The sequence below is a fragment of the Muscardinus avellanarius genome (assembly GCF_963383645.1).
Source record: "Muscardinus avellanarius genome assembly, chromosome: 10".
NCBI classification, from domain to species: domain Eukaryota; kingdom Metazoa; phylum Chordata; class Mammalia; order Rodentia; family Gliridae; genus Muscardinus; species Muscardinus avellanarius.
In genome coordinates, this window is record NC_137796.1 from 62,258,898 (window position 1) to 62,284,486 (window position 25,589).

Below are 25,589 nucleotides of genomic sequence, written 5' to 3' on the forward strand. Positions count from 1 at the left end.
CCAGTCTCGCCTTCCCAAGTGCCAGTATTACAAGTGTGCCACTATGCCAGGCTCTCCTCCAGCTTTGTGTGTGTGCGTGTGTGCGTGTGTGCGTGTGTGTGTGTGTGTGTGTGTGTGAGAGAGAGAGAGAGAGAGAGAGAGAGACAGACAGACAGACAGACAGACAGACAGACAGACACAGACACTGAGCCTAGGGGCATTCTACCTGTGAGCTACACTCCCAGCCCTATTTTATTTCGAAGCAGTGTCTTATTATTTGCTGAAGCTTCCTTGAACCTGTGCTCCTCCTGTCCCAAACTCCCAAGTACTGGGATTACAGGCGCACCATCATGCCAGGCTCTCTCCCAGCTCTTGAGCCAGGAGGGTGGGCCATGATCGCTCCAGTCCTGTGTCCACCAGCAAGGCCAGACCCGAAGGAGCCTCTCTGTACTCAGGGCCTGGCAGGGCTGTTCTCCAAGTTTTGTGTTTTTTTGGGAGGGTGGGAGCTTTCTGTCTGCTCCTCACTTTCTTCAAGTTTTTGTTCCTCCCTCCCCACCATTTATTATTTATTTATTGGTACTGGAGATGAAAACCAAGGGCCTTCTACCTCTGGGCTACACTCCCAGATCTATTTTATATTTGATGTGGAAACAAGGTCTCAGTTGCCGAGAGCCTCACTAAGTAGCTGAGGTTGGCATCGAACCTGTGTGATCCTCCTGTCTCAGCCTCCCAAGCGCTGGGATTACACCATGCCTAGCTTCTCACCACTTAAAAAAAAAAAAAAAAAAAAACAGGGAAGGTCTTGCTAAATTGTTGAGGCTGTTCTCAAACCTGTGATCCTCGTATCTCAGCATCCCAAGTACTCGGATTACAATGTGGTCTTTTTTTTTTTTTTTGCAGTACCGGGGATGGAACCCATGGTCTCACTGAGTTGCAAAGAGCCTCACTAAGTAGCTGAGGCTATCCGTGAACACGGATCCTCCTGTTTCAGCCTCCTGAATGCTGGAATTACAAGTGTGCATCACCAGGCCCGGCTTGGTCTTCTACTTTTAAGGACAAGGGCAATGTCATGGGGCCCTCTCCCAGAGCAGAGGGTCATCTCATCTGGCTGCTGTGGGGTCAGCAATCAGCAGCCTAATTCTATCTGCTACTAACCCCCCCTGGTGCTGGGTTACCTGACATATTCACAGGCTCTAGGGTTTGTGGACATCTTTGGGGACCATTTTCCTGCCTGCCTCCCGATTGAAACTCAAAAAGTAAATCCTCGATTTCTGTACATGCGAGACCAAAACAATGTGTCTGCTTGAAGTCTGGCCTCTCTGACTGAGAGTCACCCAGCAGGGGCTAGGGGTGTCAGAAGCAGGCCAGGCCGGGTGCAAATCAGCAGATTTATTGAGGCAGCAATGGCACCGGGGAGCAGGGAATGTGGGGAAGGGGACGGAGCTTCTTGAGGGTCCATGAAGCACAGGCCCTTCCCCGGCACTTGGAACTCAGGCTGGACGTGGCTGTGGGGACCGTACCAGGCAGGCGACTGCAGAGTCAGCCGTGGGTCAGTCTGTCCGCAGCCAGCAGCCCTTTTCTTCCACCTCCTTGGTCACCACCAGCAGCACCTCACACAGGCCTTGGGCCAGGGCAGCCGCCAGGAAGGCCCTGGGCAGGACAAACGGGACGCCTGAGGGCGGGCAGCGCTGCGCTTCCTTCCGGGGTTATCAGCGCTGAAGCCCCAACCTTGGCCACTCCTGCCCCGCTCACCTGACGCCGTCCTCGTTTCCCAGGGCCTCAGGTGCCCGCAGTTTGGAGTCCAGGTTGTAGTAGATGCCCTCCACCTGGCGCAGGGCCACCCAGTGTCGCCGGCGCAGTGGCAGGGATAGAAGCCCCAGTGACACCGGCGAGGGCAGGTTCAGAATCAGGCCCAGCACCTGGGGCAGGGCCAGCTGGGACAGGGGCCTGGGGGTGGGGATGCGGTCAGGTCTGCTCTGCTGGGCCCCATAAGCATCCACCGGCCAGATGCTACTGAAAGCCCAGGCGGGTGAGGGCCACGGGGTCCCATGGAGCTGCACCGACCCTCTCTACTTACCTGCTCACGCACCCGCTGAGCCTCCCTGCACCCAGCCAATCAGAAACCCCAGCCATTCACCCAACTGCCCAAATACCCACATTCACCCGAGCCCACCCACCATCAATTGGTCTACCCTATTCTTTTTTTTTTCCTTTTGCCAGTCTGGGGATGGAACCCAGGGGCATTTGACCTCCAAGCTACACACCTGCCCTATTTTTTATTCTTTATTTTGAAACAGGGTCTCACTAAGTTGCGGAGGGCCTCACTAAGTAGCTGAGGCTGTCCGCGAACCGTGATCCTCCAGTCTCAGCTTCCTGAGTACTGAGATCACCCGGCTCACCTGTCTTCATTCCCCTCCCACCCCGGGGGTCTGCCAGCCACCTTCGCGCATGCACAGCTTCCTCAATCCACTCCTGCTTCCCTCTCCCCCTCCCCACAGTGGTGGTGTCACCGTGCCACACAGAGCACTGTGGGTCCTACCTCCTCCTGTCCCACCACACGGCGGCCAGGCCCAGCCCCTGCAGGGCAGCCATGATCACGTTGACGTCATAGTTGCCAGTGCCCAGGAGGCTACGATGGGGATTCAGCCGGGAGTCTGGAGCCAACCTGGTGGTGATGGGGTGATCGGAGTCTGAGTTGGAGACCCAGAAAGGCCTTACCCATCCCACACAGCAGGAGGGCCCTAGGGCTCAGACTGACTCCTTTTTCTCTTTTTATTAATTCCATTTCTTTTAGAGTACTGAGTATTCAACCCGGAAGCATTCTATATTTGAGCTACACCCCTTGCCCCATCTTATTTTTTATTTTGATTCAGAGCTTAAGTTGTGGAGGTTAGCCTCAAACCTGTGATCCTCCTGTCTCAGCCTCCCAAGTACCAAGATTACAGGGTTGTGCCACCATGGCTGGCACTCTTCTTTCTCTTTAACCCAGACAACTCATTAGCACCAAGTCCAGTACCTCCTGGCTCTTCCCAGTGCCCAGGGCCCCAGTGTGGGCTTTTGTCTTCGTTTACCTGGACCCCCCCCCCCCCAGCCTCCAGCCTTCCCCTCCGGTCCATCTACCGCATGGCCTCAGAGCTGCACCTGTGCTTCCCCTGCTCACAGACCTCCCATGGCTCCCCAGTGCCCTTGGACAAAGTTGTTAGATGCATTAAGTCTGTAGTCCACCCCCCGCCCCCCGCCATGGGCTAAGCGTCCGTCTCCTGAGAGGCCCTGGTCCGACCAGATAAGCCACCACCTCTCCAGCTGGACCTGGTCAGTTACCAGGAACACTTGCCCTCTCCTGGTATGCCCTGGTCAATCAGTAGAAAGAACATTCCCTGCTGACCCTGGCCCAATCACCTGGCCACATGACCCCCCCCCCCCCCGGGGAACCCAGCCAATTAGTTCAAAAGGCATTTCTCCTAGACTATTAGCCCCCAACATGTAACCCCGAGCCGGTTTATAACTCTGACCCTCCTCTTTCTTTCTTTCTTTCTTTCTTTCTTTCTTTCTTTCTTTCTTTCTTTCTTTTATTCTTTCCTTCCTTCCTTCCTTCCTTTTCTTTCTCTCTCTCCCTCTCTGTCTCTTTCTCTCTCTTTCCTTTTTCTCCTCCATCTGTGTCAGCCCCTCCCCAATAAATCTCTTGGCTACAAGGCGGTCTCTGGTGTGGTCAAACTTTGCCCCTTTCAAAAGTCCCCTCCCTTCACCCCTCGTCACTGGTTCCCTCCTCTGTCCTTCAGGACACACCTCAGCTGTCACTCCCCCTGAGGGGAGTCTCCTGACCGCCAGGCTGGGGGTGAAAGGGAGCCCCCTCAATGCGCACGCTAACGGGATGGAGCGCCAGGCCCGGGTTTAACCCCACCGCCCTTGCTCACAGCCATCTGGTGTCCATCTCCCCAGGATGGAGTCCCACTTCTTTCCCACTTGGGCTTGGAGCCCTGAGCGTGGCCTTGGTGCCTGCCTCTCCGAGCCACCTGTCCCAGCTGTCTGCTGCATTCCTGTGCTCCAACCCTCCCTCCAGCTCCCCAGCCCAGGGGCCCACCCTGCCACCACATGGCTCCCTGAGCTCTGCTCCTTTGAACAACTGGCCCTTTGTCCCCCTTCTGGGCCCTTGGATAACAGAGCAGGGGGAGGGGAAGCATGTGTCTTATTTTTCCGCGCATCTGTTTTCCCGTGCCTTGCCCCTCATCAGGACAGGATGCATATCTGAATGAGCCGAGTCCCCCGCCAGGGCCTTGGCATGAAAGTGACGGACCCTTGTTTTGGGATGACAGACATGGAATTTTACAGCCATCAGCCTGAGGATGCCGGGGAGCCACGGAAGTCTGTGTGCAAGAAGGGAGACAGGGCCAGCTCTGGGTATACAGAGAGCTCTCTGCGATCACGTGGGGGCACTGACTGGAGGGAAGGGCTGGAGATGGGGCGGCTGGGTGGAAAGGACGGGCGGCAGAGGATCGGCCGGGACTGGGGCCAGACCACAGTGCTAAGAGGGGACAAATATAAAAAAATGACGTTTGAGATCTTGAGGAGGAGCCGGGCGTGGTGGCGCATGCTTGTAATCCCAGCATTCGGGAGGCTGAGATGGGAGGATCCTGGTTCGCAGACAGCCTCAACTACTTAGTGAGGCTCTCTGCAACTCAGTGAGACCCGGTTTCAAATAAAGAATAAAATATACATATATATATATATATATATATATATATATATATATATATATACACACACACACACACACACATGGCTGAAGGTGTAGCTCGGAGGTACAATGCCCCTGGGTTCCAACCCCAGTACCACAGAGGGGAAAAATATCTTGAGGAGAAGCAGCCAAGAGGAAGGAGTCATGTCAGGGAGAAAGAACGACCATGTAAAAGCCCAGAGGCATCATGGTGGACTTGCTCAGGAATGTAGAGAAACATGGTTTGAGAAGCTGTGAGACGCAGCTGTGGAGGTGGGCAGGGACCAGAGCACAGAGGGCCTTGATGTCAGGCCCTTCCCTTGAGGTACTGGGGAGGCCACGTGGGGCCAGGAGCAGGGGAGGCGCAGAGTCAGCTCTGAGGCTGTGTGGTGGATGGACTGGCAGTTGGGAAGCTCTGACAAGGGCCCGGATAAGAGAGGGCGAGGCCTGAGCTGGTGCCGAGGCCACAGGGACCGACAGTTGGAGGAGGCAACCTCTCTGTGTCTAGTCCTAAACTCTAGTCCAGGCTGTGAGTGGCCTCACTCTGATCCCCAGGTGGGATGCTCTGCCTCTGCGCCCTGCTTCTCCAGGGGCCAAGGGGGGCGACAGTCACCTCTTGCAGATCTCATCGGCAGCCTCCTGGCTAAAGAGCTGCTGCTGCAGGACGTTGTTGAGGGCGTGGACGGCACACAGCTCCAGGCGCTGCCTTTCGTGGTACACAGAGGGTGGGGTCGGCCGTGATCCTGGGGCCTGGGACATGCCGTCCTCGGCTCCTGCTGGGGGTTGGGAGGGGGAGAAGGTGCTCGAGGGCCTAGAATCTGGAGGCTCATAGTCTGAGATCCAACCTCCTAGCAAACTCCTAGGGCACCACCATTGGGCCCCTGGTTCTGAGATGCACCTCCATCTCCTATCCCTAGGGGAAAAAATGGCTCTCAGCTCACCTAGCAACAGAGAACCGTCTCCACCACGTCTCTAGGTAAAATGGTCCCTATCATTGTCACCTAGCAACAGAGGATCCTCCGTCCCCTGTCCCTAGGTAACAGGATCCCTCTCTGGTTACCTAGCAACAGAGGACCCCCTCACACACACTAGGTATCAAAGTCCCTCCTCTGATTACCTAGCAATAGAGGAATCCTCCTCCCTTGTCTCTAGTTAACAGGGCCTCTTCCGGTGGCCTAGCAATAAAAGACTCCCCTCTGCCTGTCATTAAACAAGGTTCTCTCCTCTTGTCACCTGGCAACAGGGCCCCCTTCCCAGTCCCTAAGCAACCAGGCCCCCTCCCCATACACCAAGTAAAAAAACCCTTTCCTCGACCCACACCCCAACCACCCGCTCGCCCTTTGCCTGGCAACGCCCCTCACCCCGCCTGCCTTTCCGCTCCCCAGAGCCAGCGGCTCCCGCATCCCCTTGGGCGGCGGCTCTGGACTCCGAGTGCGGGGCGGGCGGCACCGCGCTGACTGGGCAGGCAGACGAACTACAGCTCCCGGCGATGCCCGCGCACAGGACTACAACTCCCGGCGGGCCCCGCGGCACTCCCGCTCCGCACAGAACGTCCAGGCCGCGTGGCCCGGAAGTGCACTTCACCCCTAGAAATCGCGGGACTACAACTTCCGTCGCTTCCTGCGGCGAGTCTCGGAAACGCGCCTGGGAGGCCCAATCCCTCGCGTGCTGCCATGCCCACTACTGCCCAGAGGATTCTGGGAAATGTAGTGGGTAGGCTCTCGCGATAGCTTCCAGGAGGTTTGCTCCCACAGGTGCCGGCCCGCTTTCATGACGCCACGCACTGTGTGCGGACGCCGTGATCTCACAGAAGGAAACTGGGAAGCAGAGAGGCCAGATCTTACAGGGGAAACAGCCTCTTATCTTTACTGAGACCGGAGGGAGCTCCCTGTTAAGTGCCGCAGGGAAGAGTCGGGCAGTCGTGGTGGGGAGGTCTGACACAGTGTCCTCTGGAGGAGGGTTCTCAACAGAGATGGATCCCCGGCCTGGAGGGCAGCTGGCAGCAGCCTGCAGGAGGAAGAGACTGGCAATGAAGGACCGAGACAGAGGGAGAGAGGAGGAGACAGTGGGGAGAGAGTAATGAGAGGAAGGACCACCCAGAGAGAGAGAAAGATCCAGGGAGATAGCGACTCGAGTGTGGACAGAGAGACATGCTGACAGACCTAGAGAGCGACTTGAAGCATGGACAGCTAGAAAGAGAAACCTAGGAGCGGGCGTGGTGGTGCACGCTTGTAATCCCAGCATTTGGGAGCCTGAGACAGGAGGATCCTCAGCTACTTCTTAGGCCCTCTGTAACTCAGTGAGACCCTGTTTCAAAATAAAGAATAAAAAATAGAGCTGGGGGTATAGCTCGGCGGTAGAATGCCCCTGGGTTCTATCTCTAGTAGCGCGCGCGCACACACACACACACACACACACACACACACACACACACACAGGACTGGGGTGTAGCTTGAAGGTAGAATGCCCCTGGGTTCTGTCCCCCATATCACACACACAAAAGGAGAAACCTAGAGTAAGGGGACAGAGACTCAGAGATTGGGCACATGGGCAGAGATAGAGGCAGATACAAAGATTCAAGTTGTGGAGTGGGTAAGTTAAAAAGAGATTCAGAAAGACACGCAGGCATTGTAAACCTGGCTTAGTCAAAAGGATGGGTAGTTAGAGGCCAGCCTTAGCAACTTAGGCCCTCTGCAACTTAGTGAGACCTTGTTTCAAAAATAAAAAATAGGCCAGGCGTGGTGGCACACACTTGTAATCGCAGTGCTTGGGAGGCTGAGACAGGAGGATTGCCCAGGTTTGAAGCCAGCCTCAGCGATTTAGACCCTGTTTCCAAATAAAGTATAAAATAGGTCTGGGAGTATAGCCCGGAGGTAGAACCCCCCCCTTCCACCCCCAGTACCACCAAATAAATAAATAAATAAATAAATAAATAAATATACAATAGGGCTAGAGGTGTAGCTCGGAGGTAGGATGCCCCTGGGTTCAATCCCCACCACAAATAAGTAAATAAGTGATTCACAGAGACAGAGTCACCACTGCAGAGCCAGAACCTGACACTGTAAGCTCTGCAGAGCACTAGAGTGCAGGGAGAGGTGTCACCAGCTCAGGGGAGGTCTAGCCTCACCTAGGAGGCTGCGCCAGAAGGCGGTGAGAGTGGCAGAGCCGGTGACAGCGCCGGGCTCTGCAGGGTTCTCTCGGTGGGTGTGCACAGCAAAGCTTCGGCCGGTGGGCCCGGGAGATCCTTTCAGCTCCACGTCCACCACGTGCATGTCTGTGAGGCTGCAGCAAGCAGGGAAGTCAGTCTGGTGGGCCTAGCCCAGCCCTCCCTCCTCCTCCTCAGCTCGGCTCACCTGAGGTCAGCCACAAGCACCCCAATCACTTTGTCAAAGCCCAGGTGAGGTGCGGCCAGGGCAGCGGCTGCCATAGTGTTGGAGTTTCGGGGGGCGAAGGGGCAGAGGCCACGGACAGGGCCCTCATAGAGCACAGTGCGAGGCCCGGCGATGTGGGCTGCAGCCAGAGGTCCCTCAAGCCGGAAGCCATCTGGGTGTGTGGCCATGGTGACACGGAGGCTCTGGAAGTAAGAGCCAGGGTTGAGGGGGCTGGGGTATTTGCAGGCCCCTCTGATTCCTGGGGAGCCCAGTGGGCCCTTACCTGGAGGCCCCCGGCTGCATCCATTCTGGCAATGTCCTCAGTCCCCCACAGGGCCCCTCGGGCCACAAACACAGCGTGGTTCCAGCGGCTTGAGGCCTCTAGCAGCTGCTGCTCTGTGGTCTGGTCAGCCAGGGCTGAGGGGGACCCCACCTGGGGTGGATGACGGTAGGGAGGGTCAGGGAACACATTGCTGCTTTAGGTTGAAGGGGGACCAAGACAGAAGCGTAGGGGCTTGGGAGGCTCACCAGAAGGTTGGCATGGTGTAGGATTTGTGCCCCAGATTCGTGGATTATTTTGGGATGGGCCACTTCTACCACAAGATCAGGGTGCCTGGGAGGAGAGAGATGGGGCAGGGCCTTGGAGAAGAGTTGGGCTTCCCTTCCCTGGGTCCTTGTGGATTTTGTGGAGGGCTGTCATGCCTCTCTTTGGCCTGGCAGGGAGAATGGGGTGGGCTTGTCTCATTTCCTATTTGGGTGAACTAAGGCCCAGAGAGGGCACCTAAGGGAGGCCAGGGCAGGAGCTTCGGAAAGTCCCTCTCTCATGGTAAGGCCACTGACCTTTCCCCCAGGGCAGCAAGGTCCTGGAGCTGTAGGGAAGGTGGCACGCTCCCTGCCATTCGTCCTGGGTCACGATTCCAGACAAAAACAAGTTCTAGGCCCAGTTCGGATCCCTGAGCCAGAAGGTGGGAGACGATGAACTGTCCTGGGGAGAGGGAAAGGAGGGGGCTAGAGACCCAGGAAGAGGACGGAGAGGTGAGGGGGGACAGAGAGAGGCAGGAGCAGAGGCTCAGGCTGGGCAGGCAGGCAGGCCCTGGGAAGAGGCCTGAGGAAGGAGGCCTAGGATGGTCAGGGACTCACCGAGGCGGCCATAGCCCACGACTCCCACCTTCCAAGGGGCCCTTTTGGGTTCCATGCCCTCAGATCTCTCGGGAGCTCCCTCCACAGCCCCCTGCACAAGAGGCACAAGAGGCTGGGCAGCGGCTGATCTTTGGACAGGTGACCCTTGACCGTCTCCTAAACCTCCCCCACAGTGGGGGTGGGTGGCTTTGCTGGGGTTGGGGGGTGGTGAGGATCCTGCGCTGCACTCTCTGCCCTCCAGTGGGTCCTGCGGCAGCGGCCACTGGCATGGTGATCTGAGGCTTCAGCCTTCTGTGGCCCCTGCCTTCCCGTTCTTTCCTCCGCAGCCTCTACTGCCGCTTCCTGTGTGGAAAATTCCCTCTGCAGTCCCCCGCCCCCTTTCTGGCTGGCCAGGTTGTCATGGAAACTGCATCCTGCTGGGGTGGGGAGAGGAGCCTTGACAGGCACAGGGCCCTCAGCCGGTCCCCTTGCTTCCAGGTCCTCTTCTCCCCTCCCCACTTTCTGCCAAGTGGCAGAGGTCTTGTCACTTGGGCTCCATGCCCTCAGATCAGCCAGATCCTGCCTGCTTCTCCCCCAAAGGCAGCAGGGGCACATCCTACTGGGCCTGGCCATGATGGGTCCAGTCTCCCCCTGCCCCATGGAAGGGGTGTCCTCCTGTACCCTCAGCTCTCCCAGAGCCTCCCCTCCATTTTCTGATTGCCCTCCGCCCTCCAGCTCACCTTCACTTATCACCCTTCACCCCCTAGCCACAGTGTTGAACCTGACCCCCATTCTTGCTTCAGGTCGGTCCTGCCCTCTCCCCTGCCTGCATCCCATCCCAGTGGTGAAGCGGGACCTGGGGAGTCCCTGAGTGCCCCCAGGATGAGCCCAGCCACTGCGCCTGAAGGGCCTGGCACGGAGATGGCGGAGCTGCAGCAGGCTGGCTCCCTGCCCCCACCGCCACCTGGTACCACCGCAGTGTTGCCATGGCAACCAGGATCCGCTGAAAGCGCCCAGAGAAGCCATGAAAGATGGAGCGCCTGGGAGCAGCCCCCCTCCCCCATCCCAGGTTGACCAACTTGAGAGGAAACAGACACAGGCAGATAGGGCCGGAGACCCTAGAGTTGTCACTGGGGCCCTGAAGATAAGAAAAGAATTCATTTTAAAACCCTGGGTGGGGGAAGAGATAAGATGCTGTGTGTGCAGAGATAGCTAGGAAAGAGGGCAGGCGCCAAGCACGCAGACACCAGGGGGGTTACATAGGATGGATGCGGGCTTCCTCTGTCCCCACCTTCTGTAGTGCCCAAAGGGGCCCTGAGTGCCCCCCTCCCCATGCCAGGTCTGCCATGTGTGGAGCCTGGGCCAAGACGTGGAGAAGGGGGGCTGAGCTGAGTCCTGTAATTTTCTAGACTTTGTGTGTGTGTGTGTGTGTGTGTGTGTGTGTGTGTGTGTGTGTGTGTGGCACTGGGGATTAAACTGAGGGACATTCTACTTCTGACCTCCACATCCAGCCCTTATTTATTTTGAAACGGAATTGCCAAGAGAATCAGTAAATTGTTAAGGCTGGCCTTGAACCTGTGACCCTACCCTCCTGTCTCAGCCTCCCAAGTACTGGGATTATAGGCATGTGCCATTACTCCCTAGCCTTTCAGTAGCCCCGGGAGCCTCAGTCCTCTGGAGGTGGCTTCTTAGAGACCTGGGCTCTCAGACATGTCACACCCCCTCCCCAGCAGCTGCCTGCTGTCCTCTCCCTGGCCGTCAAGGGCTCTGTCCCTGATTCCAGGGGGCGAAAGGAGAGCCTCTGGCTTCCCAGGCTGGATGGCATGTACCCCTCCTGCGTCTGCAACCGCCCTGCTGCACAGGCTAGCTGCCTGCAGCTGGAGCCACCCTCCTGCCACCTGCTTTTTTCCAGAGTGGCCTTGAGTGGATTTGCAGTGGAGACTGACTGCTCTGGTTTGGCTCCTGTCATGGGTTAAATGATGTCACCCCAAAAGAGATGTGCTGAAGCTCTGACTCCAGCCCCTCACATGTGGCCTAGGCAAGGTGCTTAGGTTGGAGAGCAGGCACGTGCGGAGCGGAGGAGATGCAGGGTCACGGAGGAGACTGAACAACCCTGCTGCACGGCAAGGGGTGCCCGGGGCCACCAGCACGTAGAAAAGGCAAAGAAGGACGCCTCCGCCCCTTCCAGCGTTCAGAGGTAGCACAGCCTGGCACCTTGATCTTGGGACTTGCACTCTAGAACAGTGACCCTTCCTCCTCCAACTCCTCCTCCTCCTCCTCCTCCTCCTCCTCCTCCTCCTCCTCCTCCTCCTCCTCCTCCTCTTCTTCTTCTTCTTCTTCTTCTTCTTCTTCTTCTTCTTCTTCTTCTTCTTCTTGTGACACTGTGGATGGATTGAACCCAGGAGTATTCTACCTCTGAGATACAGCCTCAACTCCCAAGCCTTTTTGTTTTGAAACACACTCTCGCTAAGTTGTGGAGGGCCTTGCTAAGTTACCCAGGCTGGTCTCGAACCTGTGGTCCAAGTACTGGGCTTACAGGCAAGGCGACCCCTCAACACGTTTCTATTGTCCTAAGCCACCCAGACTGTGGAGTACTTTGCAGTGCCGGTCCTCCCCGGGATGATGTAGACCATGGTGTGTGTGAGAATCCCCAGTGCAGACCTCAAAAGGGGCTGCTGGGGAGATGAACAGGATCGCAGCCGAGTGCTGGGTGACCAAGGCCCTCTCTCAGGTCTCAGAAGGGTGAGGGGACCATGATCACCTGGAAGTACCTGGCCAGATGGGACCTGTGAGGTTTTCATTCTCCACCCTCTTATTCTTTTTTTTTTATTATTATTTTTTATTTCTTGGTTGTACTGGGATTGGACTCAGGGGCATTCTACCCTCAGCCCTTTTTATATTTATTTATTTATTTATTTATTTATTTATTTATTTATTTATTTATTTATTTCGGGTCTGGGGATGGAACCCAGGGCATCCGACCTCCAAGCTACACCCCCTGCCCTATTTTTATTCTTTATTTTGAAACCGGGTCTCACTGGGTTGCAGAGGGCCTCACTAAGTAGCTGAGGCTGTCGGCGAACCTTGCACGATCCTCCGCTCTCAGCCTCCCAAATGCTGGGACCACGAGCGTGCGCCTCCACGCCCAGCTTACATATTTATTTATTTTGAAACAAGGTCTCACCGAGTTGCCGAAGGCCTGGCTAAATTGGCTGAGGCTGGCCTTGAAACTACGATCCTTTTGTCTCAGCCTCCCAAGTACTGGAGTGGCAGGGCCTCTGGTTCCCACCCACATCTACTGTGTTTTTGTCTCCTCCGGTACTTTCATGACAATAATAATTAATAATAATAATAATAATAATAATAATAATAATAATAATTTTTTTTTTACTTTTTCCGTGTTTTTTTTTTTTTAAAGTAATTACAGAGCAGGTAGTCGTTGACGCAAACTTCCCTTCAGTATCAAAAGAGTCTGTGTGGGCGTGTGGGGCTGGGGCGCGGAGGCTACCCCCCACCCCCCAGCCATGGGCCGGGGCGCGGGAGTGGAGCTTGGCGCTGGGGACAGCGGGGGGTGTCGCGCGCGGAGCTCCTGCGGTGTCTGTCTCTTGGGTACCGAGGGTGGCGGGGGGGATGGGAGGGACAGGGACGGGCGTCAAACTGCAAAAAATGAACCGTAAAAGGAGGGCGGTTGGGGGCGAGGGGAAAGGAACCCCCCCCCTGAAAAAAGCTCCTCTCTCCCCTGGAAGGCGGCGGGCGGGGCGCGGTCAGAGGGCGCAGCAGCGCGCGGGCTCCGTCGGGCCCCCCCCCCCCGGGCCGGGCGGGGGTCAGATCTGCGTCTCCTGCACGTTCTCCTTGGAGCCGCTCTTGAAGAGCAGAGGTTCGTGAATGGAGTTGAGGCCGGCCGGGCCCTTGGCCCCGCAGCCCCCGCCGCCCGGGGCGCCGCCGTAGTGCGCCTTGAAGGCGGCCGCCACGTAGTGGTGGTGGTTGAGGTGGTCGCGCTCCAGCGCGGGCAGGGCCAGGTGGCTGTCGCCCCCCACGCCGGGCCCGCCCGCCACGGCGGCCGCGGCGGCCACCGACACGGCCGAGGCGGCGGGCAGCTCGTCCTCCACGTTGATGATCTCCACGGTGCGCGTGGGCCCGTGGTGCTTGTGGAGCTGGTGCTGCTTGCGCAGCTTGTAGAAGGCCACGAGCATCACGGCGGCCATGAAGGTGATGGCCACGAAGCAGCCGATGATGATCTTGGTGGTCTTCATGACGTCGTCCAGGTCCTTGAGCGCGTTCTCCGTCACGTCCGTGATGGGCACCGTGAACGCCTTCTCGGTGGGGCGCGAGGAGCGCGGGGCGGGCGCCGTGGTGGACGAGGCCGGGGCGCCCCCCGCCTCCCCGGGGCGCCCCCCGCCCCACGCGCCATCCGTCGTGGGCCCCGGGGGCTCCTTCTCCGTGCCCCGCGGCTGCAGGACCTCCTCCCCGGGCTGCGTCTCCAGGGTCTCCACGGTCACCGTGGTGAAGTAGGTGTAGCCGCCGGCGCCGCCGCCGCCGCCGCCGCCCCCGGGCCCCCCGCCGCCGCCCGCGCCCCCCGGGCCGCCGCCCGCGCCCCCCGCGGCCACGGGGTCCACGGCCGAGACGTTGAGCGTGGCCGAGGCCGTGGTGTTGCCCGCCGAGTTCGTCACCATGCAGGTGTACTGGCCGGTGTCCTGCACCGTGACGTTGGTGAAGTTGAGGGTGCCGTCGTGCAGGACGGAGATGCGCACGCGGTAGGAGCCGTGGGTCATGAGGGTCCCGTTGGGCGTCAGCCAGTTGACCGAGGTCATGGAGGTGCCCGTGCGGCACTTGAGCTCGGCCGCCATGCCCTCGGTGACGTTGAGGTCCGTGGGCGGCTCCACGATGACCGGCGCGTAGCAGGTGAAGTGGGACTGGTCCAGCTCGCCGATGTAGCGGCCCTTGAGGCCGGCCGGGGCGTGGCAGCGCGCGCAGCACGTGGTGTTGCTGGGCACGGTCTCCTTGAGCCACCAGCTCAGCCACAGCACGTCGCAGTTGCAGTGCCAGGGGTTATGGTTGAGGTGCACGCGCTCGAGGCGGTGCAGGGGCGTGAAGAGGTCGTGGGGCAGCGACATCAGGTTGTTGTGGGACAGGTTGAGCTCCTCCAGCGACTTGAGGTCGTCGAAGGCGTTGCGCTCGATGGTGGCCACCTGGGCGTGCATCAGCCACAGCTTGCGCAGGCTGGTGAGGCCCTGGAAGGAGCCCGGGCGGATCAGGTCCAGCCGGTTGCCCGACAGCTCCAGCTCCTCCAGGCGCACCAGGGCCGTCAGGTTGGGGATGTCTTTGAGGTTGCACATGCCCAGGTTGAGGTAGCGCAGGTTGACCAGCCCCTCGAAGGCCGCCTCCGAGATGTACTCCAGCCGCTTGAGCTCGCCCAGGTCGAGGCGGCGCAGCGAGGGCACGCGGTTGAAGGCGTAGGAGGGGATGCTCTCGATGGGGTTGTTGCGCAGCCAGAGCTCCCGCAGCTTGGACAGGTACTCGAAGGCCTGCGTGGGCACCGTGGTCAGCCGGTTGTCGAAGAGCTCCAGCGTGTTGAGGCTGGGCAGCCCGTTGAAGGCGCCCACCTCGATCTTGCGTACCAGGTTCTTGCTCAGCTGCAGGATCTCCAGGTGCCGCAGGTGCTTGAACGTGTCCGTGCGGATCACCTGCGTGGGTGGGGGGGGGGGAGATGGGTCAGTGACGCTGAAATTAATGGCGGCTTTATTTATTTATTGCGGCACTGGGGATAGAACACAGGGGCGTTCTACCTCCGAGCTACGCCTCCAGCCCTATTTTTTATTCTTTTTTAAAAAATTTAATTAATTAATTAATTGATTTTTTTTTTTTTTTTTTTTGGTGGTGGTACTGGGGTTCCTGGAAGCCCTTCTACCTCCGGGCTACACTCCCACGGGGTACACTCCCAGATCTATTTTTATACTTTTTTATGTGGAAATAGGGTCTCTTAAGCCAGCGCGGCTGGCTTCGAACCTGCGCGATCCTCCTGTCTCTGCCTCCCAAGCACGGGGATTACAAGCGTGCGCCACCACGCCCGGCATTATTCTTTATTTTGAAACAGAGTCTGAGTTGCAAAGGGCACATGTAGTAGCCGAGGCTGTCTGGAAACGATCCTCCCATCTCAGCCTCCCAAATGCTGGGATTACAAGTGTGTGCCACCATGCCTAGCTAATACTGTGTGTGTGTGTGTGTGTATGTGTGTGTGTGTGTGTGTGTGTGTGTGTGTGTGTGTGTGTTACTAGGGATTAAACCATTGGGGGAAGGGTGTGTCTATATTCCAGCCGATCTATCTAACTATGTATATGTATATGTATATTGGTGGTACTAGGGGTGGAACCCAGGGGCTTTTCTACCCCCAGGGGCTTTTCTACCTCTGGGCTACACTCCCAAACCTATTTTATATTTTATCTGGAAACAGGGTTTCACTAGGTTGCTGAGAGCCTCACTAAGTAGCTGAGGCTGGCTTCGAACCCGCGCGATCCTCCTGTCTCAGCCTCCCAAGCGCGGGGATTACAAGCGTGCGCCCCCGCGCTGCGGCTCTAACAGTGATAATTGTACAAGCGGCAGTTTCTGGCGAGGGCGACACGCGAGCGGGTTTCTCATACTTGCTTGGTGGGAGAGCCACTTTGGAAAACAGTCTGGTAGTTGCCTACAAAGTTAAGACCAGAGCTGCCACGCCTCCGGGGGGGGGGGCATTGTGCTCCAGGGCGCTTCCTCAAGAGCGAGGAGAGCAGATGTCCAAGCAACAGCTGACACGTGGGTGTTCACAGCATTTCTCTTCATTACAGCAGAGACTGGAAATGACCCAGAAGTCCACCAACGGCGGAACAGACAGCGCGGCGCTGCGTCCACAGGAGCACTACCGCTCCGCCCCAAAACCAGGGGCTGCTGGCCAAGGCCATGAGGAGACTCCCTCCGGGTCACACTGAGCGGGGCTGCCTGGGGTGGGGAGACGCTGCAGGCCAAGCTCTGGGGTCCCCATGGGAGTGGCTCAGCGTGTGCGTGCCCTGGTGGCCGGCTGGGAAGGGATTCCAGGGAAGGTTCACGGGAAATGAGAAAGTCGTACATAGGGGTGATGGTTCCTTGGGTAAATGCATCTGTCCAAACTCACTAACTGTACACTTAAAATGGGGGCACTTTATTATATATGTTATACCTATTTAAAACGAAAAAAGATTAAGAATAGTAACACCAAGACGGGCGTGGTGGACACACGCTTGTAATTCCAGCTTTCGGGAGGCCGAGACAGGAGGATCGCGGTTCTCAGGCAGCCTCAGCTATTTAGTGAGGCCCTCTGCAAATTAGTGAGACCCGATTTCAAAATAAAGAATAAAAAAAAAAAAATAGGACAGGGGGTGTAACTTGGAGGTCGAATGCCCCTGGGTTCCATCCCAGACCCGAAAAAAAAAAAAAAAAAAAGAAAGAGAAGGAAGAAAGAAAGAAAGAAAAGAAAGATAGTATAGCATTACACATTTATTTGGTGCCAGGCACTGTTCTAAAGGCTTTATGGAAACAACTCAGCCCTCCTAATTGCTAATGAGTCTGCATCCAATACCTGCAATCCCAAAATTCATACAGCCTTGAAAATAGAATTTTTCACAACTTTTCGAGGGGAGGGTATTGAGTATTGAACCCAGGGGCATTCTACTCCAAGCTACACACCCAACCTATTTGATTTAAATAATTTACTTTTTGCAGCACCGGGGATTAAACCCAGGGGCATTCTACCGCTCAGCTACAACCCTCAGCCCGATTTTATTTTTTTTTGTTTTGAAACAGAGTCTCACTAGGTCGGTGAGAGTCTCAGTACTTGCTGAGGCTGAGCTGTCCTCAAAACCTGCAACCCTCCTGTTTCAGCCTCCCGAGTACTGGGATTACAGGTGTGCGCCACCAAGTCTGATTTGGATTTTTTCTCACTTTGACACCACATGCCATTCAGTGACAATGCCTGATCAGAATTCATAGGAAGCTATTTAAAGTTTTTGGTTTTGTGTTATGGCGCTGGGGATGGAACCCACACCTGTAATCCCAGCACTTGGGAGGCTGAAACAGAAGATTGTGGGTTCGGAGTCAGCCTCGGCAATTTAGCGATATCTTTTTTCCAAGTATAAAATAAAATAGGGCTGGGGGTGTAGCTTGGAAGTAGAACACCCCTGGGTACTGTTCAATACCCAGTAACCCCCCCTGCCATTATATATATACTGTGCTGTAGTCAGGCATGGTGGTACATGCCTATAATCACAGTACTTGGGAGGCTGAGACAAGAAGATCACAGGTTTGTGGCCAGCCTCCACAATTCAGTGAGGCTCCCAGAAACTTAGTGGGACCCTGTTTCAAAATTAAAAATAAAATAGGGTTGGGGTAGAGCTTAGAGTAGTCTGGTATGGTGTCGCATATCTACAATCCCAGTACTTGGGAGTTTGAGGCAGGAGAATCAAAGGTTTTTTTTTCTTTTTTTCTTTTTTCTTTTTTTGGTGGAACTGGGGCTTGAACTCAGGGGCAGTCTATCGCCAAGCTACACCCCTAGCCGTACCAGCCCTATTTATTTTTCTTTGGAACCGGATCTCACTAGGTTGATGAGAGTCTCACTACTTGCTGAGGCTGTCTTTGAACCTGTGATACTCCTGTCTAGTACTTAGAAGGAGAAAGGTTTGAGGCCAGTTTCAGCAACTTAGCAAGACTCTGTTTCAAAATAAAAAATAAAAAAAGGGCTGGGGTATAGTTCAGAAGTAGAATGGTCATAAGTTTCAGCCCCAGTAATCCATGTCCTCCGAAAATCAAGGGGATGAACCGGGTGTGGGGACGCAGGCTTGTAATCTCAGCACTTGGGAGGTTGGGACAGGAGGATCGCACAGGTTTGAAGCCAACCTCAGCTACTTAGTGAGGCTCTCAGCAATTTAATGAGACCCTGTTTCCAAATAAAGTATAAAAAAATAGGTCTGGGAGTGTAGCCAGGAGGTAGAAAAGCCCCTGGGTTCCACCCCCGGTACCACCAAAAAAAAAAAAAAAAAAAAAAGGTTAAGCTGGACATGGTGGCGCACACTTGTAACCCCAGCATTCAGGATGGAGACCGGAGGATCTTGGTTTGCGGACAGCCTAAGCTACTTAGTGAGGCCCTTTGCAACTCAGTGAGACCCTGTTTCAAAATAAAGAATACAAAATAGGGCTGGGGGTGTAGCTCAGAGAATGCCCCTGGGTTCATCTCCAGTACTGGGAAAAAAAAAAAGAGGCTGGTATGTTTGGGATTAGACCCGGACCCTCCGGTACTAGAGTCCTGGTCTTTAGTCTCTGACCTTGGCTACCACTTGTAGGAGCTGGAAGTGGGGGACCACAGAAAGGGTAGCACTGGGCCGAGGATTGGGGGACAGAGTCTCACAGGATTCCCCTTACCTTTACCTCACCAGGTCCACTGAGGCACAGAGGCCACGCAACTATTAGATCACATGGTTTTGTTTTTGTTACTGTACTGGGGATTGAACCCAGAAGCATTCTGTCTTTGAGAAATACATGCAGCCATATATATATATATATATATATATATATATATATATATAGAGAGAGAGAGAGAGAGAGAGAGAGAGAGTGTGTGTGTGTGTGTGTGTGTGTGTGTGTGTGTGCATGTGTGTTACCAGGAATGGAATTCAGGGGCATTTTACCTCTGAGCAGCACCCCCAGCCCTATGTTTTAGTCTTTCTAGTTTTGAAACAGGGTCTCACTGAGTTGCCAAGGGGCCTCGCTAAGTAGCTAAGGCTGTCCACGAACCGCGATCCTCCTGTCTCAGCCTCCCGAATGCTGGCATTATACATGTGCGCCACCACGACTAGCCTTTTTTCTAGTTTTGAAACAGAGTCTTGCTAAGTTCCTGAGGATCTACTGAATTGCTGAATCTGGCCTCAACTCTGGGAGCCTTCTGTCTCAGCCTCACAAGTACCGGGATGAAGGGTGCACTGCCGTGCCCAGCCAGATCACGTTTGAAGCCTAATGGCATGCAGGTGCTTGTGTTATACATATTAAGGTAATCACAACCTCATAAAACCAAAAATTAGGTATTTGTCTACGTGTGCCATAAAAGCTGGGAAGAAAATCCTCCAAGCTGTTCTTAGGGCTGAACTCCAGCTGTTGGGGATTATGGGCATTTTTTTTCCTTTTGTTATATTTTTCCCCTTCAATGCACAAAAATTACTTTCATAAAAATCAAAAAGCAAAGCAAAAAACAAAAAAATTAAAGAAAAAAAGCTCTACCTGAGAGGCTCCCAGCATAAGGAACAGTAATATTCTTGGCAAAGTCAAAGTCATAAAATAATAATAGTGGCAACTACCTATGCTAAGGCTTCCCCGTAGAGATGCCGTGGGAACCGCACGTGCAATTAGAAATTTCCTAGATGCACTTTTTTTTTTTTCCCCGGGTCTGGGGATGAAACCCAGGGGCATTCGACCTCTGAGATATACCCCCTGCTCTATTTTATTATTCTTTATTCTGAAACCCGGTCTCACTGAGTTGCCAAGGGCCTCACTAAGTAGCTGATGATGGCCGCGAACTGCGATCCTCCTGTCTCAGCCTCCTGAATGCTGGGATTACAAGTGTGCGCCACCACGCCCGGCCCTATCTTCTATTTTTTTTTATTTTGAAACAGGGTCTCACTGAGTTGCAAAGGGCCTCACTAAGTAGCTGAGGCTGTCCTCGAACCACGATTCTCCTGTCTCAGCCTCCCAAATGCTGGGATTATGTGTGCCATCACACCTGGCAATGTTTAGATTTTTAAAAAACTGTGCATAGGTATAGCTTGGAGGTAGAATGACCCTGGGTTCCATCCCCAGCGCTGCCAAAAAAAAAAAAAAAAAAAAAAGAGTAAACATGCCGGGCATAGTGGTGCATGCTTGTTATCCCAGTTCTTGTGAGGCAGAGACAGAAGGATCGCAGTTTTGCAGCCAGTCTCAGCAAGTAGTGAGACTTTCATCAACCTAGTGAGACCCTGCTTCATATAAAAATAAAAAATAGGGCTAGGGGTATAGCTTGGAGGTAAAATTCCTCCAGATACAATCTCCAGTACTATAAAAACAAAATAACAATTTAAAATAGGGCTGGGGGTGTAGCTCGGAGGTAAAATTCCTCCAGGTACAATCTCCAGTACTATAAAAACAAAATAAAAAGTCAAAAGATGTAAACACATGAAATTAATTTTTCATTTTTTTAAATTGACATATGCCACTGGGCACGGTTAGCACACCTCTGTAATCCCAGGATTTAGGAGGCTGAGACAGGAGGATTGCAGGTTTGAGGCCAGTCTCAGCAACTTAGTATAAGCCAGCTAGATCTCGTATCAAAGAAAGAAAGAAAGAAAGAAAGAAAGAAAGAAAGAAAGAAAGAAAGAGCGAGCCTGAGGTTGTAGCTTGGGGTAGAATGCCTCTTGGTTCAGCCTCCAGGACCAAATACATAGTAAATAATAATAAAAATAAAAAGACTGGGAGTGTAGCTCAGAGATAGAATGCCCCTGGGTTCAAATCCTAGTATCACAAAAATTTTTTTTGATACATAATGAAATAAATTTTAATAATATATGTAATCCCATATATCTGAGATATTACTCTTTTACCATGACAAAAATTTATGAGTGAGATGTTTGCACTCTTTTCCTACTGAATTTTCAATATCCAGCCTGTTTAACACTCAGGGTGCACCTCAGGTGGCACTTACTTGCTTAGTTCATGTGCAACTATTAGACGACACAGGTTTACACCGTGCTTTCTCTGTGCTGGACAATGCTTTACAAATATGGTGGTATTTTCGCCTCCAGCAGCCACGCAAAGAAGGGCTCTGCCCATTTCATTCATTCATTCATTTATATTTATTGATACTTATATTTATTGATTGATTGATTTTTGCAGTACTGAGGATTGAACTTGGCATTCTACCTCTGAGCTACACTCCCCAGCCCTATTTTATATTCTTTATTTGGAAACAGGGTCGCACTAATTTGCAGGGGGGGGGGCTCACTAAGTAGCTGAGGCTGGTCCTCCTGTCTCAGCCTCCCGGCTAACTCTGCCCGTTTTAGAAGGAGGGAAAGGAGGCCCACAGAAGCGGTTAGCTCTGAGGCAGATCCAGGGAGGGCACTGCCCTGTGGGCCGCCTGGCACCCACCGCAGCGCTGTGCACACTTGGAAGACGCGGACACACAGGCCCGGGTGTGGAAGGCATAGCGGAGCTCTGTCAGATCCGGCCTCCCCTGGCTGGCTGCCGGCATCTCCTGAGCTCTCTGTGCTCTGCTCCCGAGGGGAAGGAGGGAAGAGAGAAGCCACTTCCGAGTGCAGTTAGGAAGATAAAAAGAGGCCACCGTGCAAGCGCTCGGGCAGCACCTGGGTTCTCCAGAGTGCTCGGGGGACTCTCACCATCCCCTTATTATTTTAAATTATTATGATGATTATTTGGGTACTGGGGATTGAACCCAGGAGCCTTCTACCTCTGAGCTACACTCCCATCTCTTTTTATTTTATTTTATTGGTATCGGGGATTGAAACTAGAGGCATTCTACCTTCATTCAACACCCCAACCCTATTTTATTTTTTAGTTTGAAAAAGAGTCTTGCTAAGTTGCCGAGGCTAGCTTCGAACTTGCAATCCTCCTGTCTTAGCCTCCCAAATACTGAGATTATAGGCATGAGCCACCACACCTGGCTTTTATTTATTTATTTTAATTTTTTTTGTGGTACTGGGATTGAACCCGGGGGCATTCTACACCCCGATTTTATTTTCTACTTTGAAATAGGGTCTTGCTAGGTTAATGAGAATCTCCCGGCTTGCTGAAACTGCCCTCAAACCTGCGATCCTCCTGTCTCAGCCTCCTTAGTCCTGGGATTACAGGTGTGTGCCACCACGCCTGGCATTTATTTTTATTTTGAAAAAGGGTCTTTCCGGGTGTGGTGGCACACACTCACAATCCCAGCACTTGGGAGGCTGAGATAGGAGGATCACGGATAGCTTCAGCTACTTAGTGAGGCCCTTTGCAACACTGTGAGACCCTGTTTCAAAATAAAGAATTAAAAAATAGGGCTGGGGGTATAGCTCAAAGGTAGAATGCCCCTGGGTTCCATCCTCAATACTGCAAAAAAGAAAAGAAAAGAAAAGAAAAAAAAAAGGGGTCTCATTAAATTGCTGAAGGGCTCGCCAAGTTGCTGAGGCTGGCCTTGAACCTGCAATCCTCCTGTCTCATTTTCCCAAGTACTGGGACTACTGAAGTACATCACTACACCCATCATATTCTTTTTAAGTATTATTGGCATAGAGTAACGGGGCCACACCCTTGGGACTAGGGCACTGAGCCTTCCAACCCAAAGCCATGCGCTCTGCACCCCGCTGCAGAGGGAGGTAGGTTCCACCATTTTCCGGGTCGCTCGCTCCGCATTACTTCCCCTCCTCTCCATCCTCACGGCCCAGCTCCACCTCAGCCGGGTCCTCCCCCGCCAGGCCCCACGGGGTCTGTTTATACCCACAGACCCGCTCACACCCCTCCTAGAACTCCCTGTCGGTTCTGGCTAGATTCTACCAGTGTGCTGCACGCCGGCGTGTCAACGGCAGTGAGAGCCCGGAAATAAGGCTTGGTCCCTACCCACGCCTGGGCTCATCCCCGGCAAGACCGCTTCCTTCGTTCCCGTGAGGCTCTCCCTTCCTCTCCTATGCTAGCCAGTCCCAGCAAACACTTCTGTCTCCTGGCCTTTGCACTGGCTGTTCCCACTGCCGGACACCTTTCCTGCTCCTGCTCCTCCTCCTCCTCCTCTCCTCCTCTCCCCCTCCTCTTTTTTTTTTTTAATTGTTGTACTAGAGATTGAGCCCAGGAGCATTCTACCTCCATGCTATATCCCAGCCTTAATTTTGTTGTTGTTGTTTTTGGTGGTACTGGGGTTCCCGGAAACCCTTCTACCTCCGGGCTACACTCCCAGACCTATTTTATATTTTTATTTGGAAACAGGGTCTCTTCAGCCAGCGCAGCTGGCTTCGAACCTGCGCGATCCTCCTGTCTCCGCCTCCCAAGCGCAGGGATTACAAGCGTGCGCCACCACTCCCGGTTTATTTTTTAATTTTTTATTTTTAAAATAGAGCTTACTAAATTGCTGAGGCTGGCCTTGAAACTTCAATCTTCCTGTCTCAACCTCCTAAGTAATTGGGATTATAAGAGGACGCTAACATGCTTGGAAGTCTCCTCCTCCTCCTCTTCCTCCTCCTCCTCCTCCTCCTCCTCCTCTACTGGGGATTTGAACCCAGGGGTATTCTATCTTCTTTTTAATATATATTAATTAAAGTCTCTCATGGAACAACAGATAAAACACTTTTCAAATGCCCTTGTTTTCTGCTGACAAAAGTCACATGTACTCATTTCAGGAAAAGAAATATAAGAAAAGGAAAAAAAAAAAAAGTGCTGGGTGTGGTGGGGCACACTTGTAATCCCAGCATTCAGGAGGCTAAGACAGGAAGATCGCAGTTCACAGACAGCCTCAGCTACTTAGCGAGGCCCTTTGCAACTCAGTGAGATCCTGTTTCAAAATAAAGAATAAAAAGCCGGGCGTGGTGGCGCACGCTTGTAATCCCAGCATTCGGGAGGCTGAAACCTGGAGGATCGCGGTTCGCGGACAGCCTCAGCTCCTCAGTGAGGCCCTCTGCAACTCAGTGAGACCCAGTTTCAAAATAAAGAATAAAAACTAGGGCAGGGGGTGTAGCTCGGAGGTCGAATGCCCCTGGGTTTCATCCCCAAACCCGCAAAAAAAAAAAAAAAAAAGAATAAAAAAAAATAGGGCTGGGGGTGTCGCTCGGAGGTAGAACCTGGGTTCCATCCTCAGTATCACAAAAGAAAAGAACAAGTCAGTAGAGTTAACATATATAACCTACTTGATATATATCCTTCTCATCCTTTTTTTTCTATGTTTTATCTTTTTTTTTATGGCACTGAGAATTTAACCCAGGTGCATTCTACTTCCAAGCTATATCCCCAGTGCTATTTTTAATTCTTTATTTTGAAACAGGGTCTCACTGAGTTACTGAAGCTGGTCTTGAACGGGCGATAGTCCTGTGTCAGCCCCCCAAGTACTGGGATTACAGGCGTGTGCCGCCATGCCCGGCTTTCATCATGCTTTGATTTTGTTTGCTTGTTTTTTGGCACTAGGGATTAAAGGGGCATTCTACCTCCAAGCTGCGCCATCAGCCCTATTTTTAACTTGTTGTTGGATGGAACCCAGGGCATTCCACCCCTACATTTCTCGGACCTGCAATTCTCCTGTCTCAGTTTCCCAAATACTGGGATTTTAAGCATGCACTACCATGCCCAGCTTTTTAATTTAATTTAATTTTGGTATTGGGAATTAAACCCAGGGGCATTCTGCTTCCAGTCAATACCCACAGCCCTTTTTATTTTTATTTTATTTTGAAACAATGTGAAGAGTCTTGCCGAGGCTGACACAGAACCTGTGACCCTCCTGTATCAGACCCCAAGTACTGGGATTACAAGTGTGTGCCACCACGCCTGGCTCAAAATTTTCATGATACACTTTCCTGGGTCCTGTACTTCTCCTTAATAGTATTATATTGTGCGCATTTTCTGATATCATGAACAATGCTTAAAAGCATGATTTTGATTTTGGCTGTATGGAATTTTGGCCCAGGGATGTACCTACTTTTGGACACGGAGTTGAAATTGACAGCCCTTCCTTCCTTCCTTCCTTCCTTCCTTCCTTCCTTCCTTCCTTCCTTCCTTCCTTCCTTCCTTTTTTGCAGTACTAGGGATTGAAACTAGGGGCATTCTATCTCTGAGCTACACCATCAGCCCTATTCTTTATTCTTGCCTTGAACCTCCTGTCTCAGTCTCCCAAGTATTGGGATTACAAATATGTGTCACCGTGCCTGGTTTGCAACTTTTTTCTTTTTGGCCCTGGGGATTGAACCCAGGGGCATCTACTTCTGAATTACACCCTGAGCCCCTCTCCTTTTAAATTTTAAAGCAGGGTATCGACGAAGGCAGTGGCACACACCTGTAATCCCAGTACTTGGGAAGCTGAGACTGGAGGATTGCAGGTTTGAGGCCAGCTTCAGCAACTTAGCAAGAACCTGATTTAAAATAAAATCTAAAAAGGGCCAGGAAAATATCTTGAAGGCAGAACACTTCTGGGTTCAACCCCTGATTTAAAAAAAAAAAAAAAAGTTTAGACTAGAGAGTCTGCACCGAGACATCGAGAATAAGGGAACTGCTGGTCCAGGTGCCAGCATGACCTCCCTGGAATTCACCTCTCAGAGGGCTCAGTCACACTGAGATGGCCAGGATGTCCCCAGTCCCCAGCAAGCACTAAGTGCTTGATTCCGCTCTGTCCTCCTCCCAGGGCCCCAGCTTTCAAT

At 53.4% G+C, this 25,589-nt stretch overlaps 3 protein-coding genes across 4 annotated transcripts in view; all 3 read right to left on the bottom strand.

Moving 5' to 3' along the window:
- Window positions 1–1,529: 1,529 nt before the first annotated feature.
- Window positions 1,530–5,466, bottom strand: JOSD2 (Josephin domain containing 2; the record flags this gene model as incomplete). Of its 2 annotated transcripts, XM_080702561.1 has the most annotated exons (4): window positions 1,530–1,629; window positions 1,732–1,926; window positions 2,519–2,644; window positions 5,307–5,466. In XM_080702561.1, the coding sequence occupies 4 exons, from the start codon at window positions 5,450–5,452 to the stop codon at window positions 1,530–1,532; spliced, it is 567 nt and encodes a 188-aa protein (XP_080558687.1). The 2 variants fall into 2 exon arrangements, with proteins under 2 accessions (XP_080558687.1, XP_080558688.1); XM_080702562.1 differs by lacking the exon at window positions 2,519–2,644 and having other exon boundaries at window positions 5,307–5,452.
- Window positions 5,467–6,656: 1,190 nt separating this feature from the next.
- Window positions 6,657–9,259, bottom strand: ASPDH (aspartate dehydrogenase domain containing; the record flags this gene model as incomplete). Its single annotated transcript, XM_080702554.1, has 7 exons — window positions 6,657–6,700; window positions 7,821–7,975; window positions 8,047–8,267; window positions 8,348–8,497; window positions 8,593–8,677; window positions 8,905–9,049; window positions 9,205–9,259. The coding sequence occupies 7 exons, from the start codon at window positions 9,257–9,259 to the stop codon at window positions 6,657–6,659; spliced, it is 855 nt and encodes a 284-aa protein (XP_080558680.1).
- A 3,748-nt stretch (window positions 9,260–13,007) lies between these two features.
- The window catches only part of LRRC4B (leucine rich repeat containing 4B), a gene marked incomplete at both ends in the record, with an annotated part of 32,721 nt that continues 20,139 nt past the window's right edge, over window positions 13,008–25,589 (bottom strand). The window contains one exon of the mRNA XM_080702543.1: window positions 13,008–14,867. Within this exon, the coding sequence (XP_080558669.1) occupies window positions 13,008–14,867 (1,860 nt within the window). The remainder of the gene's footprint in view (window positions 14,868–25,589) is intronic.